The sequence below is a fragment of the Osmia lignaria genome, chromosome 8 (assembly GCF_051020975.1).
Source record: "Osmia lignaria lignaria isolate PbOS001 chromosome 8, iyOsmLign1, whole genome shotgun sequence".
Classification (NCBI taxonomy): Eukaryota; Metazoa; Arthropoda; class Insecta; order Hymenoptera; family Megachilidae; genus Osmia; species Osmia lignaria.
This window is the reverse complement of record NC_135039.1, coordinates 14,737,493-14,757,422: the sequence shown is the minus strand read 5'-3', so window position 1 is coordinate 14,757,422 and position 19,930 is coordinate 14,737,493. Positions and strand designations below refer to the sequence as shown.

At 40.1% G+C, this 19,930-nt stretch overlaps 1 protein-coding gene across 4 annotated transcripts in view; it reads left to right on the top strand.

The window, feature by feature from the left end:
* gukh (NHS actin remodeling regulator GUK-holder) overlaps nucleotides 1-19,706 on the top strand; it is a 60,238-nt gene extending 40,532 nt beyond the window's left edge. Inside the window, exons 2-12 of one of the 4 annotated variants that reach the window (XM_034329711.2) lie at nucleotides 1,521-1,771; nucleotides 4,377-4,543; nucleotides 4,875-5,075; nucleotides 5,231-5,458; nucleotides 5,534-5,794; nucleotides 6,264-6,711; nucleotides 6,795-7,623; nucleotides 7,724-8,017; nucleotides 15,596-16,184; nucleotides 16,373-16,859; nucleotides 16,975-19,706. In XM_034329711.2, the coding sequence (XP_034185602.2) occupies nucleotides 1,521-1,771; nucleotides 4,377-4,543; nucleotides 4,875-5,075; nucleotides 5,231-5,458; nucleotides 5,534-5,794; nucleotides 6,264-6,711; nucleotides 6,795-7,623; nucleotides 7,724-8,017; nucleotides 15,596-16,184; nucleotides 16,373-16,859; nucleotides 16,975-17,781 (4,562 nt within the window). In that variant the 3' untranslated portion in view covers nucleotides 17,782-19,706. Of the gene's footprint in view, nucleotides 1-1,520; nucleotides 1,772-2,272; nucleotides 3,094-4,376; nucleotides 4,544-4,874; nucleotides 5,076-5,230; nucleotides 5,795-6,263; nucleotides 6,712-6,794; nucleotides 7,624-7,723; nucleotides 8,018-15,595; nucleotides 16,185-16,372; nucleotides 16,860-16,974 lie in introns of those variants that run through there. The other 3 variants (XM_034329710.2, XM_034329709.2, XM_076689681.1) reach the window with 3 other exon arrangements.
* The last annotated feature ends 224 nt before the right edge of the window (nucleotides 19,707-19,930 follow it).

Genomic DNA, 19,930 nt, shown 5'->3' with positions numbered 1-19,930 from the left:
ACTCGTAACTCGCTCTCTTCTGGCTGTCTGGAAAAAATTCAATCGTTCAGCCCTCTTTTGCTAACAACCGTGACGTGCTTAATGCCGTTCCACTCTCATTTATCGAGCCTAGTGTCCACCATCCCAAAGAGTACAGTACTGAGCATTGTAGGCTTCATTATCATTATCATTATCTTCCTCAAAGATGAAATCCTAGTGAAACTATGCCATAACTGCTAGATGCAATGTATATTGCCGCAATTTCTATCCCATACCGTTAAGAGAACTCCTAATTCATTGAAACATTTCAGGAGCCAGTTACCGTATGCAAATTCGCTGATAATGGTTAATGAAAACTCGTTCTCGTATTCCGATCGTTTCCCATAAAGATACGGCTCGCAACTCGGCTGATTGGCTTGCGCGATTGAAATTTAATGAATGTCAGAACTGATTGCGAACATGCGGCGAAATATACGTGTACAACCACTGTAAACGATGTAAAATCAAACGGCTGTCGAAGTAAATAAGCATCGACCACTGGCAGAAGCGATTTACATAGTTTTATTTTAAGTTGGGAACGACTTGTAAGATTCTCAGACTTACTATATCATCCGATGATATAACAATTCATACTGCACGTATTGATATTATTAAAATTTTAGGTTGGAAACATAACTTAACTAAATTTGTTATTAGAATTTTTAATTCTAAATTATAGAAACAATTTGTTTTCTATTTAAAAGTACGTCGTAGTAGATTTACCATGGGAAACTTTTATTAGAACCCACGCTATGGATAACGTCTGCCCAATTTCGCAAATATACGCAATCGAAATCCATGTTCCTGTAGGTCCGTCTGTGACCCGAGGGAGAGATTGAATGCCACGTTTCTATGAAAAGACAGCGTGACCCTATCGCGTGCCGGGACAATGTCGATTAACCCTTGATGTTATTGTGCAAGGCAAAACAAAAACAAGAACAAGAAGCACGCGATAATGGGCGCAATCCACGGTGACACGAAAGACCCATTCAGCATTGTTCAAACGCACGAATCCCTCCAACGTCGGCAATTAAACGAAACTAATCATGGCAGCACGTTGTTTATGGGAGGGTATTGTTTTATAACAATAATCTGCCACGAGCTTGCCCAATGAATGAAAACTACAAAGGATGATTCATGATTTTCCTAAATTCGATGCCGAATGTCTGTCGGTACATTGACCTAATCAGTTCTGGAATAATGGGCAGCATGCCGATTACGGTACCCATTGTACAGATTGTCATTATGTTGTTCCTATATTAATTATATTAAATATTATCGTATCTGCACTGGCCATAATTTAATAAACCGTTTTACTTGTTCTATAATGAAGCCCAATATGGCGATCCTAACCTCAAAATAAAGAAATAGCTTACCTATAAATATTTCACACCATAAATTCTTCTTCGTGTTCAAACACGTAAAATTATTAGTAGACAGAGGATTTTAACACATTGGAAAGTTCCACGATCACTAAGAGTTCAATATTTACACTGTTACAGCGGAGTCGGATATTTGCACGTTCGCGGCGAGGAAGGAGAATTTTCATATGGTTAACAAACCATCGACGTCGCTGTTCACGTTGAACACACGACCGAAAGCCTTGAGGGAATTATACGAGGCTGCAGCTATAGTCGCTGTCAGAAGTTTGGATAGCCTGAGAAGGGATGGCAGTTCCATGGATATGTTCCTCTGCACGCCTGTCCTTGGCAAGAAGAAGAGAGACCAAAGCCTCGACATCGAATCTAGAATCGTAAGTACAGTTTGCCTTTAAATATATTAATTGCAACATCCAAAATTAGCATAATCCCTTCCGGTATTTTTGAAGAAAAAAAATCAAGGCCACCTTAGGTCTTAAAGTGATAGATCAATTTAAAAGTGGTTTTCTTAAAAAGTACAAAAAATAAATAAATGGCAGGGCACTTAAAACCAAAGGAATGCAACTTATATTTTTAATATTTAAAAATTTCATAAAGTGTCATTTGTATCCCTTTGGTTCTGAATGCCTTATATGTCAGCAATTTTCAAAATAAAAATAATAAATTTGTATAAATGATGAAAAATATTCTGGGATTGCAATGGCAGTTCGAAGAGCATGGGTTCTGTATCTATGGGGCTTGGTACATAATTGCACTGGTATGACCAAGCTACGTCCCCTGTAAACAGGTTCAATGGGAGATGTCATGAGAAGCTAAGGAGATACATTAAATCTACACGGTGGTCCCTGTCGACCGTATGAACTGCTCTATAATGATACGTATCGTTCTCTTGCATTGTTCTTTCGTTGATGCAGCAGCCTCTTAATAACACATGACCCACTGCTTGTGACTCATCTGATTCGTCGTGATTTACTCTTATTAGAGATGATTATCGGGAATGTATTTTCTGCTGCTGCTTGCCTGCATCCGCTTCTGTGTTGATAAGTTACATTGTTACTTACCGATACTGATTCATTTAACAATAAATCTCCATTATTTTTTTTTTTTTGAAAAATTTAATCCAGAATGTCTTCTCTAAACTAGATTTGTTTAGATAATCTCCTATTTTCTACTTGAGTGAAATAGAAAATGATTTTCAAGAAAGAACCCTTCCTGTGCCTTCCTATACCAAACAATGGGACTCAATTTCCTTTATGAAACAAATGGGACCGTATAATGTCCATGAAACAAAATTAGACACAGTGGTGCACACGTACCGCACAAATTTAATGTGGTTTTACAGAATGGAAGTCGTTGGATTGTTCTGTCAGACGCTTAAATTACTCTGCACTACGACAGCGCCATAAATCTACTACTCGTGTTACAGTTCTCCACCCTTGAGCACAGCCATTAACGATCGACCATTATTGAAAGTCAATCAACCCTGCCGTTTCGAGAATCTCGGAGCTAGAATTTCGGTGTATACCTTCCTTTTTGTCCCTCTATACTGACAAACAAACAGCGAAATCAGAGAAGACTTCCGTCGATCCATGAAAAGAAGAGGAAGTTCGGCTATGAAGAATTCCCTTCAGTTCGCAAAGCTGGAATTCTTCCAAAAGGAATCTGACTTTCCCAAATTATACGCTGATATAAAATGGTAATGGACGGAGACAGAACATGGTACCGTCATTAGACATTTTTATTTCATTTTCTGAGTGGGTTAAATAAAAATAATTTGTAACGAGGTCATGTTCTATTTTGCGAACAAATATCTAAGATGTATAATAGAAAGCATGATTCTGATTAAAAATGTGCCCATTCGAAAGCTTACTATTGAATCGCGATTCAATGTAGATGAGGTGGCGTTGGTACACCTATTTGAAAGCTGGCATTACCACAATTTATTGCCAGAGCACTGGAATGTTTTTCCTTTTTTTTTTATTTTTAAACAATAGAACTGTTCGATTTTACAACGTATGTAAATTTGAAGAGCTGCGACAACGAAGACCATTTTACATACCTCTTAAAAATATATCAGCAGACATAAGACATTTATTTATAAAATTATAGTGTCTAATTGGGGGATATAGTTTCAACAATACTTCCTTGTTAGTATTAAGATGGATTAAGCAAGCCTCAAAACAGCCGATCCATTTTCACCTTGTTCGCAGCGAGTGCACGCGCAGAAAAGGAGCAAAATGTAATCCAATCCGTTCCGTTTTCCGTGCGTGAAACCCGCTTGGTCACGAGGTGACATCCGATAATGCTTGTGCCCACGCAGCACCCGTAGTGCGTAAAACACGTCGGTTGCTTTTCGCCGCGGCATCGAATTTCTTAAAAACAGAAGCAAAGTACAGTACCAGGCACAGTAGGCTGCCCTAGAGAAGGTAGGGAGAAGTGGCGCCACCCCTCATTAGAATAAGGTGGCTAGCGCGAGGGAGGCGACACCTGTGTCTCCTCGCCCCGACGAACATTTGCGTCAAAGTAACCTTATACCACATTGACAATGAATTGTACTGCTATAATAATCAAGAGTTACCACATTTACAGGCAAATGGCCACCATTTTCCTTGGGAAAACTTATTGTAGTTGGTACTTTACACCTGGGGGCAATGTGGCCTTCTGTTGGTTAAAGAGTAGTAGGAGAAGGAGCTACCCATTATTTGTCTTTAGTCTTGGAAGAACCTAAGGAAAATCTAGGAAGAAGCTAGGGAAAACTTAACCTAGAACCTCCTGTCCGCATCCCTAAAGAACTACAAGTCAGCTTAAATATAGACTAATGAGCCTAAGTATTATATAATAGGCCCTCTATCATAGGCTCTCCATTTTCCCTAGGAAAGCCTCTCATGCTCAGTACTGTACACCTATTGCCCCTTGTACAACCTTATTTTTGCCTAGAAGAATGGACCGCTAACTTTATTTCAACGTGTATAATTCCAGCCAGCCGTTATCGAGGATCTACGAAGATGGACATCCACGGAGGCGTTGGGGGACGTTACTGTACCACCGGATTGCATGTCCAGGATCCTAGGAGATACAACGACCGACGATGCCGTCGATCACAAGCTACCCAGCCCCGAGGAACAGGTTCAAGCTATCGCACTGAAGTAAGAAGGAAATTTATGCCACCGTTAAAGATAATGGATACGACCAAGTTTACTTTTATCGGTCGTTCAGATTGTTAGACTAGTGAAACTATTTTGTACCAATGACATTCTTTGGTAAATAATACGACAATTATTCGTTGTGGAAAGAGCCGAGTTGAAAGATTTGCGGGGTCATTGTGGCCCTCGTAATCTGAGCAAGGGTTAAAGGTGCCCATAAGCATCAATAATAATAAAAGGATTAAGAACGCATCATTTAATTGGCCTGACAGGTCATTCGCGTTACAATTCATAATTCGTTGATGCGGCAAGAGAAATGTGATTTATACCCTAGGTTTCCGGCGGAAATTGTGGCAGTGGACGTCAGTGGAAGAGGGTTCGAGAGGATGTCGATGAGAAGGAGATCTTTGCTGTCGGGACCGGAAAGCCAGGAAACAGCCGTGAAGAGACGGTCACGACCTCGAAGGCCCAGGGGAAAGAGACGGAATACCATTGCTGGAACCGACCAGAAAGAAATTCGACAAGCCATTGGAGGGTGAGTTGTAATTAGTAATTCAACCTGGAAGATGAAAGAGAGCAACTTGTAGCTGAATAACGAGAGGCTTGGGGATAGATTGAAATGGAACGCCCTGAATAAATGCAACGACCTATCCCAAAAATTACTAATTTGATTCTCCTTCTCAACACCAGAGAAACAATCGGAGAGGAAGCAGAGGAGACAATGTCCAACATAACTTCAAGAGCCCACCGGTCAGCCAGTACAGACATCTTGGGCTCGTCCAAAAAGGAGTCACCCAATGAAAAGAAATCCCATTTCAATACTTTGAAAGCGTGGGGCATGTCCAGACTGAAGCTGATCAGTCCAAAGTCCAGTCCGCAGCAGGATCAGCAGGAGTCGACGTGTTCGACTACGGAGAGGTCAGAACAATATGAAGGTCAGTCGAGAAAAGCGGAGGAAACAAATATTTATGAAAGGGTAACACCCAGGCGCAGGAAGGACAAGTCGCACGAAAGGAAGCCAAGCTCGTCCAGTTCAAGCGGGAAGAGCACCTCCAGCATTCCGGTATCTGTCCCGAGCACGGAAAGACAACCGAGCGTGAAATTGCGCGAAAGCGCGGCCCAAAGAAGAGAAAGACGAAAAGGAAGCAGTCGGGACGAACCTCCTCATTCCAGCTCTGGAAACTGGAGTGCGTCCTCCGAAAGCGGGAGGGCGAGTATTGGAAGCGAGACTACGACCACTACCCATCAGCCGAGGTATACCTGACTCTCCTTAAATTGCCATTATTTATACTTTTGTACTTCTAAGGCCAAATTTACATTAGGCAAGTAGTTAGGCCTACTGGTCTTGCCAGTACCCGCAGGGGGGAAAGGATTGCCTATAGTGGCCAAGGGGCTATACAAGCGGTCTTCTTCAGGAAGGGATATACGTGCATTTTTTATTAAGAACCAATGGCATATGCACTTTCGCCACAGGTTGGGCATATGCATTGATTGGCTTGGTAGATAACAAAGGGAGCGAGGTGCTTGCATCTCTGTGAATAATGTATGTGGGGAAGGCATTCCTAACAACGTATGATTGCTGGCATTTTATCTATTGGTCACTGTACAGTAATGCGTCCCTTTGCCACTAGATGTCTTCCTAGGTCAATTTCTTCCCCTATCCACCTCTAACCTTCTATACTGCATATCTTCCCTTGTTTTTAAGTAATTTTAATATTCACAGATCTACTACAACCACATCAGTTGGCACATCCTCCACTTCGTTGAGTCACGTGAGGCGATTTAAAAGACGAGATACGTCCACCTCATCCTCGGTAACGTCAGAGGGTACATTGACCCCGGACATCATCCAAGATATCACGGTAGTACCCTTCTCGGACGACGGTGAGACATCGTCCGTATATTCTTGTGATACGGAAGGTTATTACACCTCGTTCCACGTGGACTCTGGTCTGAAAACACTGAGGGAAGAGGATCCAGTTCCGCAAAGTCCTTTGACCAAGTCCAATGACGTCAGTTCAGATCCTACCTCACCGATTGTAGAAAACGAGTACGAACTTTTCGGGAGGGGCTCGACGTCGACGACTACCAGTTCCGCGGGTACGGTGTGTACAGCACTGATGGCGCCACCGCCGCCAGAGAGGAAATCTAGCCTTACCGTTGTTGCTATGGTGAGGGGAAGTCCTGTTTTCTATGATCTAACAATAACGGATACCCTTATCGGTCTCTTGATCAAAGTTTCTTTCGTTAACAGGTTCATGGACCGAATCAAAATGGCGGCGAGTCGCCAGACAGCGGGCACAATACATCATCGTCCCCCGTGGAATCAGCCTCCAGTCCCGCCTGTACAGGAAGATCGTGCTCGGAATTCGAATACTCCGAATCCAGTGACCTGGAGGGTTGCGAGAGAATCGAGAGAATTCGCTCAAAAACGGCTATCAATACCAGCCGCATACCGTCCATGTGCGTGATCACGCCGCCAGGTTCGGACGACGAGCACGCGATAGATTTGGATCAGACGAGTAAGAAAAACGAGAACAGGAAGGTTGATCTTCAAGCTGCAGGCTCGGTTCTCATGTCCGCCACTGTGGGCACCTCGAAGATGGAGGTGATCAACGGACAGGATAAGAACCTTTATGCTACCATTCAGGTGTTGCCTTCTCCGACGAACGAGAAAGCTGTGAGTGGACAGGCATCTACCAAAATCAGTCCGCTTAGCGGAGTGTTAGGCAAGCTTCGTGGTGTACTTCCGAGCAGGAAGCACATGCCGAAGAGCGCGGTTCAAGATCAACCGAACGCAGACTCTGGCGACTATGTGACCATAGCCGACGTGAGGAACAACAATGACAAGCGTCAGGATTCAACCGCCACTCCTGTCCAGTCATCAGTCACTTACGCCAATTCTGATATCTTTAAGAAGGATGCTGAGTATGTTAGCTTAAGCGAATTGCCGAAGAAGCCGGATTCCTCACTGGAGAGGAAGAGGCAGGGGGCGAGGGTCACTCTCGACTCCGAAGGCAAGGTTGTTTACTCTTCTGATAGCTTGAAGAGGAGGAAGGGTGCGCACACGACGTTTAATCCAGGTGTGTTTAACTACCAATTGTTGGTTATTGGGGCTGAACTTTACTTTGAAAGATATATAGCTAATCAGATCGTATAGCTAACCATTGATATAAATTCAAGGTCCATTCGTGAGAGAAGGGGTGTCCCCAAATCCGTCTCCACTCTTGCACCGTGCAACACCCAACGTACGGGCAGTGACGAAGAGCAGCGACGCAGTCGATGGTCCAACGCCCAAATCCACCCCGCCCACTTCACCCCAATTGGGTAAGGTGATCATTAGAGCCGCGAGGAGTCCCGAACGAGCTGCCAGTCCGGACTACGTGCGGACACCTTCGATGGTGGTGGGTCCCACGAGTCCAACGACTCCCCATCGGCAAGTTCGCGGGGCATACGTCAACGTGCAAGACGACGAAGGTAAGACGGCTTCTGGTACGAGCACTGACGAACGTGATTGCACTGGCTGCGCCGGTAGATTAGAAGCACCATGTACACCCGCGCCAAATCCTTGTCGTAACGACAGGGTTAGCACAGCTCTGGTCACAAACGAAAGCCCGTTGCTTTCAGCTAAAAGCACCTGCCGAACGGCTGACATTGTCGCACTGTCGCCGAGTAACAAATTGTTAGATACGAACAAGCCTAAACTCTGTTCCAATAAAACGCACACGGATGATACCAACCGCGACGAAAATCATCCTCCAGAGATCATTAATGAGAGTCCCGTCCCCCAGAGGCAGCACAGTGTAGACTGTTCGATAACAGAGTCTAAGTCGACCAACTTGAGACTCGATTTTGAGAAATCGGGTTTGTACCCTTCAAATTTGAGACCCACGGGTAATACACCTAAATTGAGTAGGAAATTACTGGTGTCTGACTTGGACACACCTAATTTCTGTAGGAAAGTAACGAAATTGGAACACCATAACGATGAAAGCAATAGTGTAGAGATTAGGGTCACTGAAAGTGAGGTTAGGAACGGGGATAAATCGCTCTCTGCCGTGTCTATAGTTAACGATAGTGGTTTAAATCATGGTATAGATGTCCCAGATTTCGCTGAGCCATGTTTGGATAATAGTTCCGCGAGGAAGTTCGAAGTGTCCAGAGATAAGGTCGAGCGGAAAGTGAAACGAAGCGACAGTTACAGAATGGCGAATAGTCCTATAATGTTTATTAAAAAATTCTCTGGTAATCCAGAAAAATCGTTCAAGATTTGTAGAACACCGTCGGAAGAATTGCAGGAGGAATTATTGAAGGAGAGGATCAATTATCCCGAGACTGTCTCTAGTCCTGAGCCTCAGATTGATAGTAATGTAAATTTTGATATGAACGTGACCATTTCTCTGCCCATTTCTGTCCCCAAGAGCCCGAGACCTAGGGCCATGGATATTGAACCTGCTAGGGTACTTAAATACTCCAGCAATGATACTGAAATTTGGTAGTATGACAAAAATAATTTTTGTTACTTTGATATTTAACTTCTTATGCCATTATTTTTCGAGGGTCATTCAACTTATACAGGAATTTATTTATTGTTATATAATAATGAGAGTGTTGAGCAAGTGTCGAGGCCCTTATATCGCCATTTTCCGTAGAGAATCCTCCATCCTTGATGGTGTACACCCCATGAAAAGGCTATTTTTAACTATTTATTAACATATGAGATAATATCAAATATTTTCTTAAAAAATACATCGCTGTATAGAAAAATTTGCATCCTAGTAAAGTGGTTGTAGGGTCTTATATATCATGTCAGACTTTTGGCGTTGATACGCAAAAATATAATTTTGCGTATCATTATATTGCAATATAATCTTCTTCGCGTTTGCAATCAGCCCCAATTACACAAAATTCATCTTTCCTCCTTCGCCAAACGATTACGTAAATCGAGCAGAAGATAATTGTCAAAAGTCAGAGTGTCAGCGCAGCAAAACAAATCAATCAACGGGAGAGTCATCAAATCATCAAGGACCCACACGAACGATGAAAAGAAAATATAACTGCCGGTCTAACAGTCATCGTGCATATCTGTTTATGCATTAAGCCGCATCCACACTAATCAATTCCGAGACAGGGATCCCATATAAATTCTATGGAATTCAAAAAACTGATTCTTGCAAATAAATTTCCGAGTATTATAGCGAGAACCTTCTTCCCCTTTTCCCTAGGGAGCAATGGTGCTGCACGGTGTATACTCTGGGGCAACGATGCTCCTTTTGGCTATAGATAATTACTTGACAAAATTTGTTGGACCCGACTAGTGTGGATCCGGCTTTAGACAGAAAGAGAATACAATATCATTACAATTGATTGCATACAGAATTAATGAGGGTAAACAGCAAACGATGACCGTTCGACGGTCATGATAACAAAATCGAACAATGTTTTCCGCGTTTCAGCGTAGACACAGCTAAAAAAGCAAGACAACGTGGTCACGTTTTCTCTATCAACCGTCTCGTTTGATCTTTTGCCAGCTGCAACATCGCATAATTCTCTCTTCTATGCGACGTTGCAAAACGAATACTTCGCCACGTTACATTATAGAGCGCGGAATATTTCAGAGTTCAATAGTTGTTGCGTTGATAAGGGAGAAGCCGGGATAGCCAGCATGCTTTTCGCAAGGTTAATAGATAACGTTCCTCGCGTGTTTCCACCAGTTTCTCTGTTTTTAACTCCAACTATGGATTTTCCATTTTTCTTACTTCGAATAGCCGCTGATTGCACGCTATCGGCACGGTTGAAAATATATCATCCCATTGTCGCGGATTTCTCCCACCCGTTCACCATCAGCTGGAAGAAGTTCACGGAGAACTGTGTCGCATTTTAAAAACACTTCTTTCGCATTAGTCATTTGAGCGAGATAAAAATTTCCATTTATTTAGTTCGCGACGCTAATCGGTGACCGCTTTGTTGTACGCTGTTTACCTACTTTTGCGTTGTTCATACGTAATCTGCATTGGGATTGAAGAATTTAGTGACGTTCTAGTTGCTTCAAGACTTTCGAGACTCTTTAGGCTTCGTTTCAATACATTAAAATTTTTAAGATTTTCATGACTATACAAAACTATACAAGACTATTAGCTCTATCAAAATTTTCAAAACCTTCAAGATTCCCAAGAATACACGTTGCATCAATGCCGTAGCGTCATCTCTTCTAAACACTGTAAACTAAACAGATTAAAAACATACGGGCAAAACAGGGAAAAGAACGCAGAAATTTCCCTAGGGGAAATGGCGCTATAGGGGAAGAAGGCGCTATTACTCCCTTATACCACCAAATAAATTTGAGTATTATCCTTTCCCTATATCGCCATTTTCCTTAGGTAAGCCTACCATGCTCAGTACTGTACAGCACTCAGACAACTATTAAATGTTTAAAAAAAATATAACTACCTTGATTTCTAAATAAAGAAATAACTACATGACAAAATGGCCACTATATCAGTTACGGGTCAATTAACGTGCACTTAAGAAAAAAAATACTAATTCAGTAGATATGCAACGAGAAAGATAATTTTCTGGCCAAATGTCACTAAATCCTTCAATCTAAATCATTATCCATCGATTCCAAGGAGAAAAACTTTTATCATAATTCGAAGAAGAGTAAATAGGAAATCTTTAGAGAATGGCGGTATAATAATGTGGTTAGAAGCGGGGGAGCCGGGAGACGATAAAGCTGGAAAAGTCCGGAGAGCCCCCAATGAAGACTTACTTTGTTAGCCCTTATCGGCATCATTAACCGCTGGCTCAATAACCAACAGAATTGCATCAGACGCGATGTTTATCCCGCCCGATAATTCGAAATCCAGATAAACGAAATTCCCTCCTACCCACCAGGGATTCAAATACTTTCCATCAACAGCCGCCGCCCTCAGTCCGCTTCGATCGGCTCGCGTTCGCGGTCCTAACGTCGCTTAACGCCTCGTTAAGCGACCGAACTTCATCCCTTACCATTTCATCCCTTGAATTCAATCAAAAAGAACACTAACTTGATCCTTCGAACGGTACTCGATTGGGGCGACACCTATCTACGAATATAACCTAACTCGCGTTTATCAATGAACGTCCTCTGCATCAGGAAATTGGTAACGTTCGGCAACAAAGGGGGGAAGAAATTGAAGTTTTTACCGGGGAACGATGATAAGACGGTATCGGTTTAACTGCGAGGAGGAAATCTTGTCGCTAGACAGGCGGTCGCCGGCTTTGATAGGGAGAGACACTTTCGGTCGTGAGGAGAGACGTGGTATTTGCGATTTGACAGTCGGCGCTGGTGCATTCCAACATGCTGGCGAGACATCTGCTCTTTATAGCGACCAGACGTCACAGTAAGTCCAGAATATATGTATGATTTTCATTTTTATTTTTTGAGTCATTGCGGAAGCCTACGTTGCACGTGGTAGTAGATTGTGCAGCCATACATGCCAGGGTAGCTCTCGACATCCCTATTTGTGTTTAAAGAAAATTTTATGTCTTTGTTTCTATTTAAAAAAGTTTGCTTGTTATTTAGAATACTGAACAGTATTATGTTATTAGAAAATTAGAATCGTTGTTAGAGCTGTAACGCGACTAATTAACAAATTGTTATATGAATTTAATGTTAAATTAAATTCAAAATTATTTCATTCATCTTTTTCAAAGTATTGTCTATGGCATAATTATAATTTTATTTTCTTGCAACAACCTTAAAATTAATTTATTTATTATTTACTCGTAAAGGAAGATAGAAATTTTTTTGGGACCTAACTAAAAGATTGACAAATTGTATACCGTAAGTGTGATTTTATTGGTCTTCTAATTTGTAATCAGTCTATTGCTGATTACTTTACTCATTACGTCACATAAGATAACTTAGGTCGCGTAACTTAGACTGTTCAAATTGTCGTTTGATAAATGATTTACTTATGTAACTAAAATAGTTTCGTTTTACTCAATGACGAGTCTATGGAAAGTTTTGTAGAACTTTCGTTCTATTAGGTTATTCATATCAAATGGAGGATTTCGAAACGTAGAAAGTCTTACGTACAAAATGGTTCTTATGATAAATTTAATTTTTCTTCAAAACGTATTAATCCGTTAAGTGTTGGATCATGAATACTAAATGTCCGATCACGCGACATCGCGGGCTGGCTCCCCGACGCCCAAGCATTAAGGCACACAGCGACCGACTCGCTGTGGAACTCGATGACAAACGTGTTAGACCGTTGAAATTTGCACGTAAACGTCGAAATTGATAGCATTTAAAGAGTGAAAGCGATCGTCCATGCATATCAAGACTGATAACGAATTTAGTCACTAGAAAAGCAGATACTGCCTAGTAGGGAAATGATTTGATTATCGAGCATTGCTCTTCGTTATGTACGTGGTCAGGAATAATACAAATATAATAAAAGAAGAAAAAAGTTGGTCAGACTTTATACAATAAGACTCTGTTTACAATAAACGAGTAATTGACTGCTTCTTTTATCAGGCACAGTTCCTCCCCGTCGATAATGTATCCCCTGGGGGGACAGAGATAGTACTTGTTCGATCCAACAATAATAAAAAAAAGAAAGAAGTTACAAATCAACAGTTGCAAAAAAACAAGTAATACGACCTCTGTCACGCCACCTTGCGATATCTCCTTTTTAATTAATCGTTCCACGATTGGACCTGAAAATTACAAAATGTCACCTTTGCTATTTATCCGTACCAAAACACACGCTTGCTGTTAATATTTAATATCGTCGTGCGACCATTACCGTGATTCACGTGCGGTGCAATAATAAATTGTAGAAAGCGACCGGGATCAGATTTCGGCATGTGGTGGAGACAAGTGTGCCTCGACTTGCCGTTTTAACCTAGTTTATATTGGTAGAGTAAATAGTGAAATAAATAAGGCTAGTGGAGAATATTGAAGTTAGCAAAGGTGGTATAACAAGGGTATGCAAGCAAGTTGGTTAGGTTAGTTTATTTTGGATAGGTTAGGTTAGATCTTTGTGTCCCGTCTCATCGGTTCCTACGATGTCGAATAGTCCCATTGTATCAAGTGTCTTACGGGTACCCGGATATCGTCGGGTTAACTTCATTTACCCAGGTACCAAATCAATAGCCCTAATACCAACAGTACACAGTCATCCATCTTAGGGCTAACCATACCCAACGTAGCTTTACTTCAGTGATCTTACCACTATGTCCACGTGCCATTTACTCTACCAATGTAATCTAGGCTTATCGCATGCTGGCTCGATGCGTGCTCACCCCTCGTTGTAAGTAGCGTTTAACACTAACATGGACTAACTTCAGAAACGAACGCTACTTTGGCTATAGCTTACGACTAATATCTAGAGATCTACTTACAACCTGGGTAGAGGAGCATGCAACAGTCTGTACAGTCGTGTGCAACTTAGGTTCCGAACCCACTTGGATAGATCTACCCATGCCAGAGAAACAGCTATCTTTAAAAGAAATTTTAAAAGTATGGTTTTCTAGGGTTTTTCAAAACTAGAGACAAATAAAAGAAGACCCCTCCTTCTACCCTTATCTTCGGCCAAAAGGGAAGCCTACGTTGCACTCGAGTGTACCGTATATGTACATATGTATGTGTTACTTTGTATAAGACTCATCTCTTAATGGTGTGCATTGTACGTTTATATAAATTTGTATATTTCTTGTTGTTGTATTCGATCGATGATGGAAAAGCGCATCTTGCCACTCGAATGTACATATAGACAAGCGATGTAAAATCTTTGTGAGGAATGTATGTCAATAGATGTCATTTTTTGTGGAAATCATGGCTGCATTTTGTTATTTGCACTCTTTTATTTTCATGTTTCACCTGTTTCATATTTGTATGTTGTCCAATATGGATTGTAAATAGGCTAGAGTCTGTTCAAAGGTTCCATAATTTTCTTTGTAATTGCTTGATGATACAATTGATGACGTAAACGATGCATATGTGTTTAGAACAATAAATTTAATTTAATACTCCACTAATTTTATGTCTTTACTATATTGCTTCCACCGACTATACATGTAATCGAATGCCTGTATAATCGGTGGAAGCACTATAGTGTTTTTTTTTTTTTAATTAACAATCAAATGATAGTCAAATGTGTATTTTTCCCAATTAATATACTTAAACAATTTTAGATAATGGGATTAATATTAATGAAGACTTCTGATGATTTTGAACAGGCTATAGCTGACATTCATCCCCACCCAATTCAACATGTATCTGTCTTGTGTTGTTTATTTCCTGATTCTTTGTTCAGCACTCGTCCGCATTAGTTTGTGTAAATATTTTCAATAAAAATATGCATTTCACGTGTGGCATCTCTCATTAGTTCTCACGCACATGTCGTAGTACCATAGCTCATGTCATGGTGAGTACACCTTTTTTTTTTCAAATTCTTTGGAACTCTACAATCCTTTACATTTTTAAGTTTATCACTTTAAAAAATTGGATTATAGTGTTCCACCGATGAATTATTATTTTCTCATGCTTTTCTTGCATGCTTTGTGTTTGTTATGTCTTCATGTCATGCTTGCTTTGCTTTCATTTCACCAACGACGATGTTCTAGTTTTGAATCGCTCAATACAATTTGTAAAATATAAATTTTGTTAATTCTACAAATGTATAAAATTAAATATTAAAATAACTAAAACAATCTTCTCGACTCCTTGCGTTGGCATGATTTATAATTTAAAATTATTAGCATGGCTATCTATTCAATTAATTTAAAAAATTTCCAAAAGCTTTAATAAATCGACTGACAATTTATTAACATTATTAATTTTATCAATCTTATTCTCATAAGCAGAGAAATGTGTTTATTATCTTATATACAGAGTGTTTCAAAAAAAATTACATAGTCTAAAAACTATACCATCTGATATGCAATAACCTAATACATATGTCAAATCCAACGCAAGGAATTGCAAAACCTACTTAAATTTTCTCAAACTAACTTTGTAAGTTGAAATACAAATAGGCACAATTATTTTTATTTTTGTTTCAGACAATACATTGCTGGCAATAGATTCGGCGCCCCCTCATGGTATAGTCCAACCACCCCCCTATATTTCACCCCCAAAACCCGAAGGATGTCAGAAAGACCACATGATCCAAGACATTCTCAAAGAACCTCCAGCGTCTCAACCACATTGTGAAAAGCAACAAAATTATGGACCAACTCAGAAAATTTACACCCACGATCCTCGACAAAGTTTCTACGACAATAACAATCAGCTGTCCAATTATAATGATCACCGTCAAATCATACAAATGCGCAATGCGAGGAATCAGCAATATTACGTTTCGAATAAAGATGGCAATCATCAGTTTTATACATTGCCATCAAGAAGGCCTCAGAGGGATGTGGAACCACCCCGGAGTGTCACACCTGACATCACCAGGGGTCTTAGACGTGGCTCGCTGAGTGCGATGCACATGCTTGCTAGGCATGGTCAGAAAACAATTTTGGAACAGGATTCCAAGAGCTATGGGTCTCAAGTGGAATTGAGTAACAGGACATCGGAAAATGTCGAGACGGAGAACAGGCTGATGCAGGGTCAACAGCAACCTCCCATTGTGGATGTCAGAAATAGGTATTGAAAATTTGATTTCTAATTTAAAATATTTGTTATAAATTTTTAAACTTTACACATTGACTGCCCCCTTATGGGAAGGTACCATGTCTCCCTCCCCCATCATGTATTAGTCAACGTGTTAAAGGTCTTCAGGTAAATCTATGAAACTAGTTCGTTATTTAACAGCTTTCTGTTTCTTCACCCAGATTCGCAACACCATTAGGGCTTACAGCGCTTGGATATCGATTCTTCGCGTCCTCGCCTATTCGTGATCCCGTTATGAAGTCTCCCAGTGCTGACGCTTTAAAGCACAATCCAATTTCGCCGATCAGGCATACCTGTGACAATAGTTTCAAGTCGTCTACACCGACTGGACGCACTATGCCAACTGTTGCCGAACGTTTGGCTCTGACTGCCAACAACAACCATCCATCGTCGATGCCGAATTCTGGAAGAAGCACACCTGTCCAAACATCATCTGGAAGGAGTACCCCAACCAACCTGATCCTTTCACCGACGAAGAGCACCATGTCCAACGAGGAGCTGTTTGCTGCCATTCATAAATCCAAGAAGAGGTTGAACATCAAAGATGATAGTGAGAATCAATCACCCTATGGATCTACCAACTCGCTGGCCAAAATGGCGCCTGGAAGCAGAAGTAGTTGGAGCTCGGAGGCGCAAAAGCCTCAGGCAGTATGTAAAATAATTTTATTATAAATTGATGGAGGTGTTTTTTTTTTTAATCTGAAATGTCTAGGTCAGCAGTGACCCCAAATGCCTCCAGTCACCACCATTGTTTCGATTTCAGGCAGCGCCTAACGCGTCCTCACCTTCACCCGCCACTTCCCGATTGGACTTCAAGCGACTGCTTCTTCAGCAAAGCGTGAAAACTGGACCCACCAGATTATCAGCAGCAGAGCAACTGAAACTGTCCCGTCAACAATGCCAACAGCAGCAATCATCGCCCACCATCCCACAAACGACACCATTGGCCAAGGTTCTAAGTCCGCGTTCAGTGTGGAGGTTTCAGACCCCACGGACGGATGTGTTGTCCTCGACTATCATCGAGGATACCGCAGCCGAGGAGAAGGCGATGAAACCATCCCCAGAAAACATTTCTCCGGTATCAAGACTGAGTGCAAGGAGGCAACTGGACCTCTGCAGCGACCTCCCCGATTACCTGCGAATTTCTAAAGAAAATAACACCAGAGTACCATCGGCCAGCGCGGAAGCTTCAGACTCAAAACCTGGTGAACATGTCCGGACAACTAACGAGAGTCGTCTAGTCGTCAGCGCTGCAGGTCAAAATGTGTCTGTTCAAAGTGTCCCCGTCTCATACTCTCAAAATCCAACAACTTCCCCAACGGTCCAGTATTCCGCGAATTCCCCCCAGCTCACCACCTCCTGTCAGCAAGCGATCAGTGCCTTCGAATCCAGAAGGATCAGTAATCAATTGGCCAGAGCACAGTTCTTGGCTAGTACGCCAACTACCAATCAGACTCAAAATACTTGTGTGAAGAAAGTGTTTAGAGCGAGGTCTGTATCTCCTCAGAACCCAGGGTCTCAAAACGTCGCGCGTAGTCCGAGTGCCCCCACGTTAGAAACAGCTCTCTGATCATGTTTGTATCATTGGAAATCAGCCTTACCTTTCTATAGTTCTACTATTGTTAACTATATCGGAGTATTAAAGTCAAAGTATGCAGTTGTTGAGTATCCTTCATATTGCTTCTGACAAGATGTAATTAAATTTTTATATATTAATGAGAGAAGTTCGTTATTGGGTCATTAAAGTCTGAGGGCAACATATTCGACCTAACCTCTATAAAAAAAATTAATAGGAAAAATTATTTTCCAATTTATTAACATTTAAAATATGATAAAGTAGCTTCAAAGTTACTTGTGTTTCTAAATTACAACTGTACCAGACATGGTAGACTTCCCTAGGGAAAATGGTGATGGAGAAGGAGGCCCCATCACTCACCTCGGGAGTTGCTATGCATCATAGATTGCTATTTGTTATTATTTCCATTCAGTTCAAAGCAAATTGATTTAACTAGGAGTGAACAAAATGGATGATGAGTGCGATTCCATTCCTGGGCTTAAAGTAACTAATGATGTCTCTTTACCTTGCAGCATCATTTTCCCTAGAGAAGCCTTCCTGCTTGGTACTATACAATGGGCTGATTTACAAATGAATATTAAAATACCCAACGTGTGAAGATGATTTTGTCAATATTTTATATCTAATATATTTTTTACTTGGTTCCTAATGTTACCTATTTAATGCGAAAAATAATTTTAATCAAGTATGAAAATCTAAGGAGTAACGTCGGTCCAAATTTTGTTGCTAAATTTAATATTTGATGAATGAAGAGAGAAGAATAATTTATATAGTACCAAGATAGCGGAAAAATTAGTATTACACAGTATTGGATTATTTCGTAAAGAAAATTATCGCTGGAGTTTCTTTAAGATAATATTGAAACCGAAGAATTTTCATACAATTTTTATTCCTATTAGTTGGAAGCAATAAATCGTAATGCAAATAGTCCTTTCGCTAATTTGAATTATAATAGATATATATATTTTCAACTTGACCGAATATAATAAAAAAGAACTTTATAAAAAAAAGAAATACATAATTGAAAAACAGCACTGAGGATGCAAAATACAATACGTCTGTCTGTACGTCTGCAAATCGAAAATTTAAGGTGATATTAATTATTCAAATTATTTTTAATTTTGGTATGAAGCTTATAATTCTATGAAGGATTGAATTATTTTATAATTTCCTGCTGAAAATAGTAAAATATTTTTAGCAGTGAAATTTTAAGAAAATTTATTTTTAGCATATATTATACGTACATATGTAAATATGTATTTATTAAACGAAAGCATGCTATGTACATGTAAATTTTGTATTTTTTCAAAAATTCTGAAATTTTTTTAGTACCCTTAATTATAAATTTGATCTCATTTTAGTAAAGACAATTTCAAACAATAAGGGATGAGGGTGATTTTCAATCGTATAGACAGATTTTATTTTCTAGCTATCATAAATGTTTTGTACATGCAGAAATATTTAAAACTTTTACAGTTCACATTGATAACATTTTTGTATCAATAACAATTTCTTTTTTATAAGCATTTTGTACCATGCATAAGTCACATTATTTTTTTTTTTAAAGCATGTGTTACTGAAAATGTACGAAAATATTACTGGTTCCTAAATGGAATTTTGTTCTGAAAACATTAATTTATTTTTCATTTATTGCAATCACAAATGAATCCACAAATTATGTAAATAGCACACGATATGTAATTACGAATGCATTCTGCTTTAAAATTCAATCGCTTGCTTGTCTAGTCGGAGTAGTTTGTTATCCAAATGGAACCCTTCTTCTCGAAATTGCGAAATAATAAAAAAAAAAGAGCGTGTAACTTGTATTATCGCGATTCAACGGAGAACAAGCTTTACGATTTATATTTGGGTGGTGAATAGTAATATATTTGAAGAAGACTAATAACGCGTACAGTAACGACAGAGTTGCCTTAATTAAATTATTTTAAGTTATAATGGTGATGTTCGTGCGAGAAAATTGCAATGGTAAGCTTGCAAACGATCACGTTAGATTCTAAGCTGAAAATGTTTTGTACTTTGCTCAGAATAAAAGAAGAAAAAAGAAAGCATATTTCATTGGAATACATTATTATGTAAGAATGTCCTATAACTTTCCTATATTCTATGATTTTCCCAGGTAAAA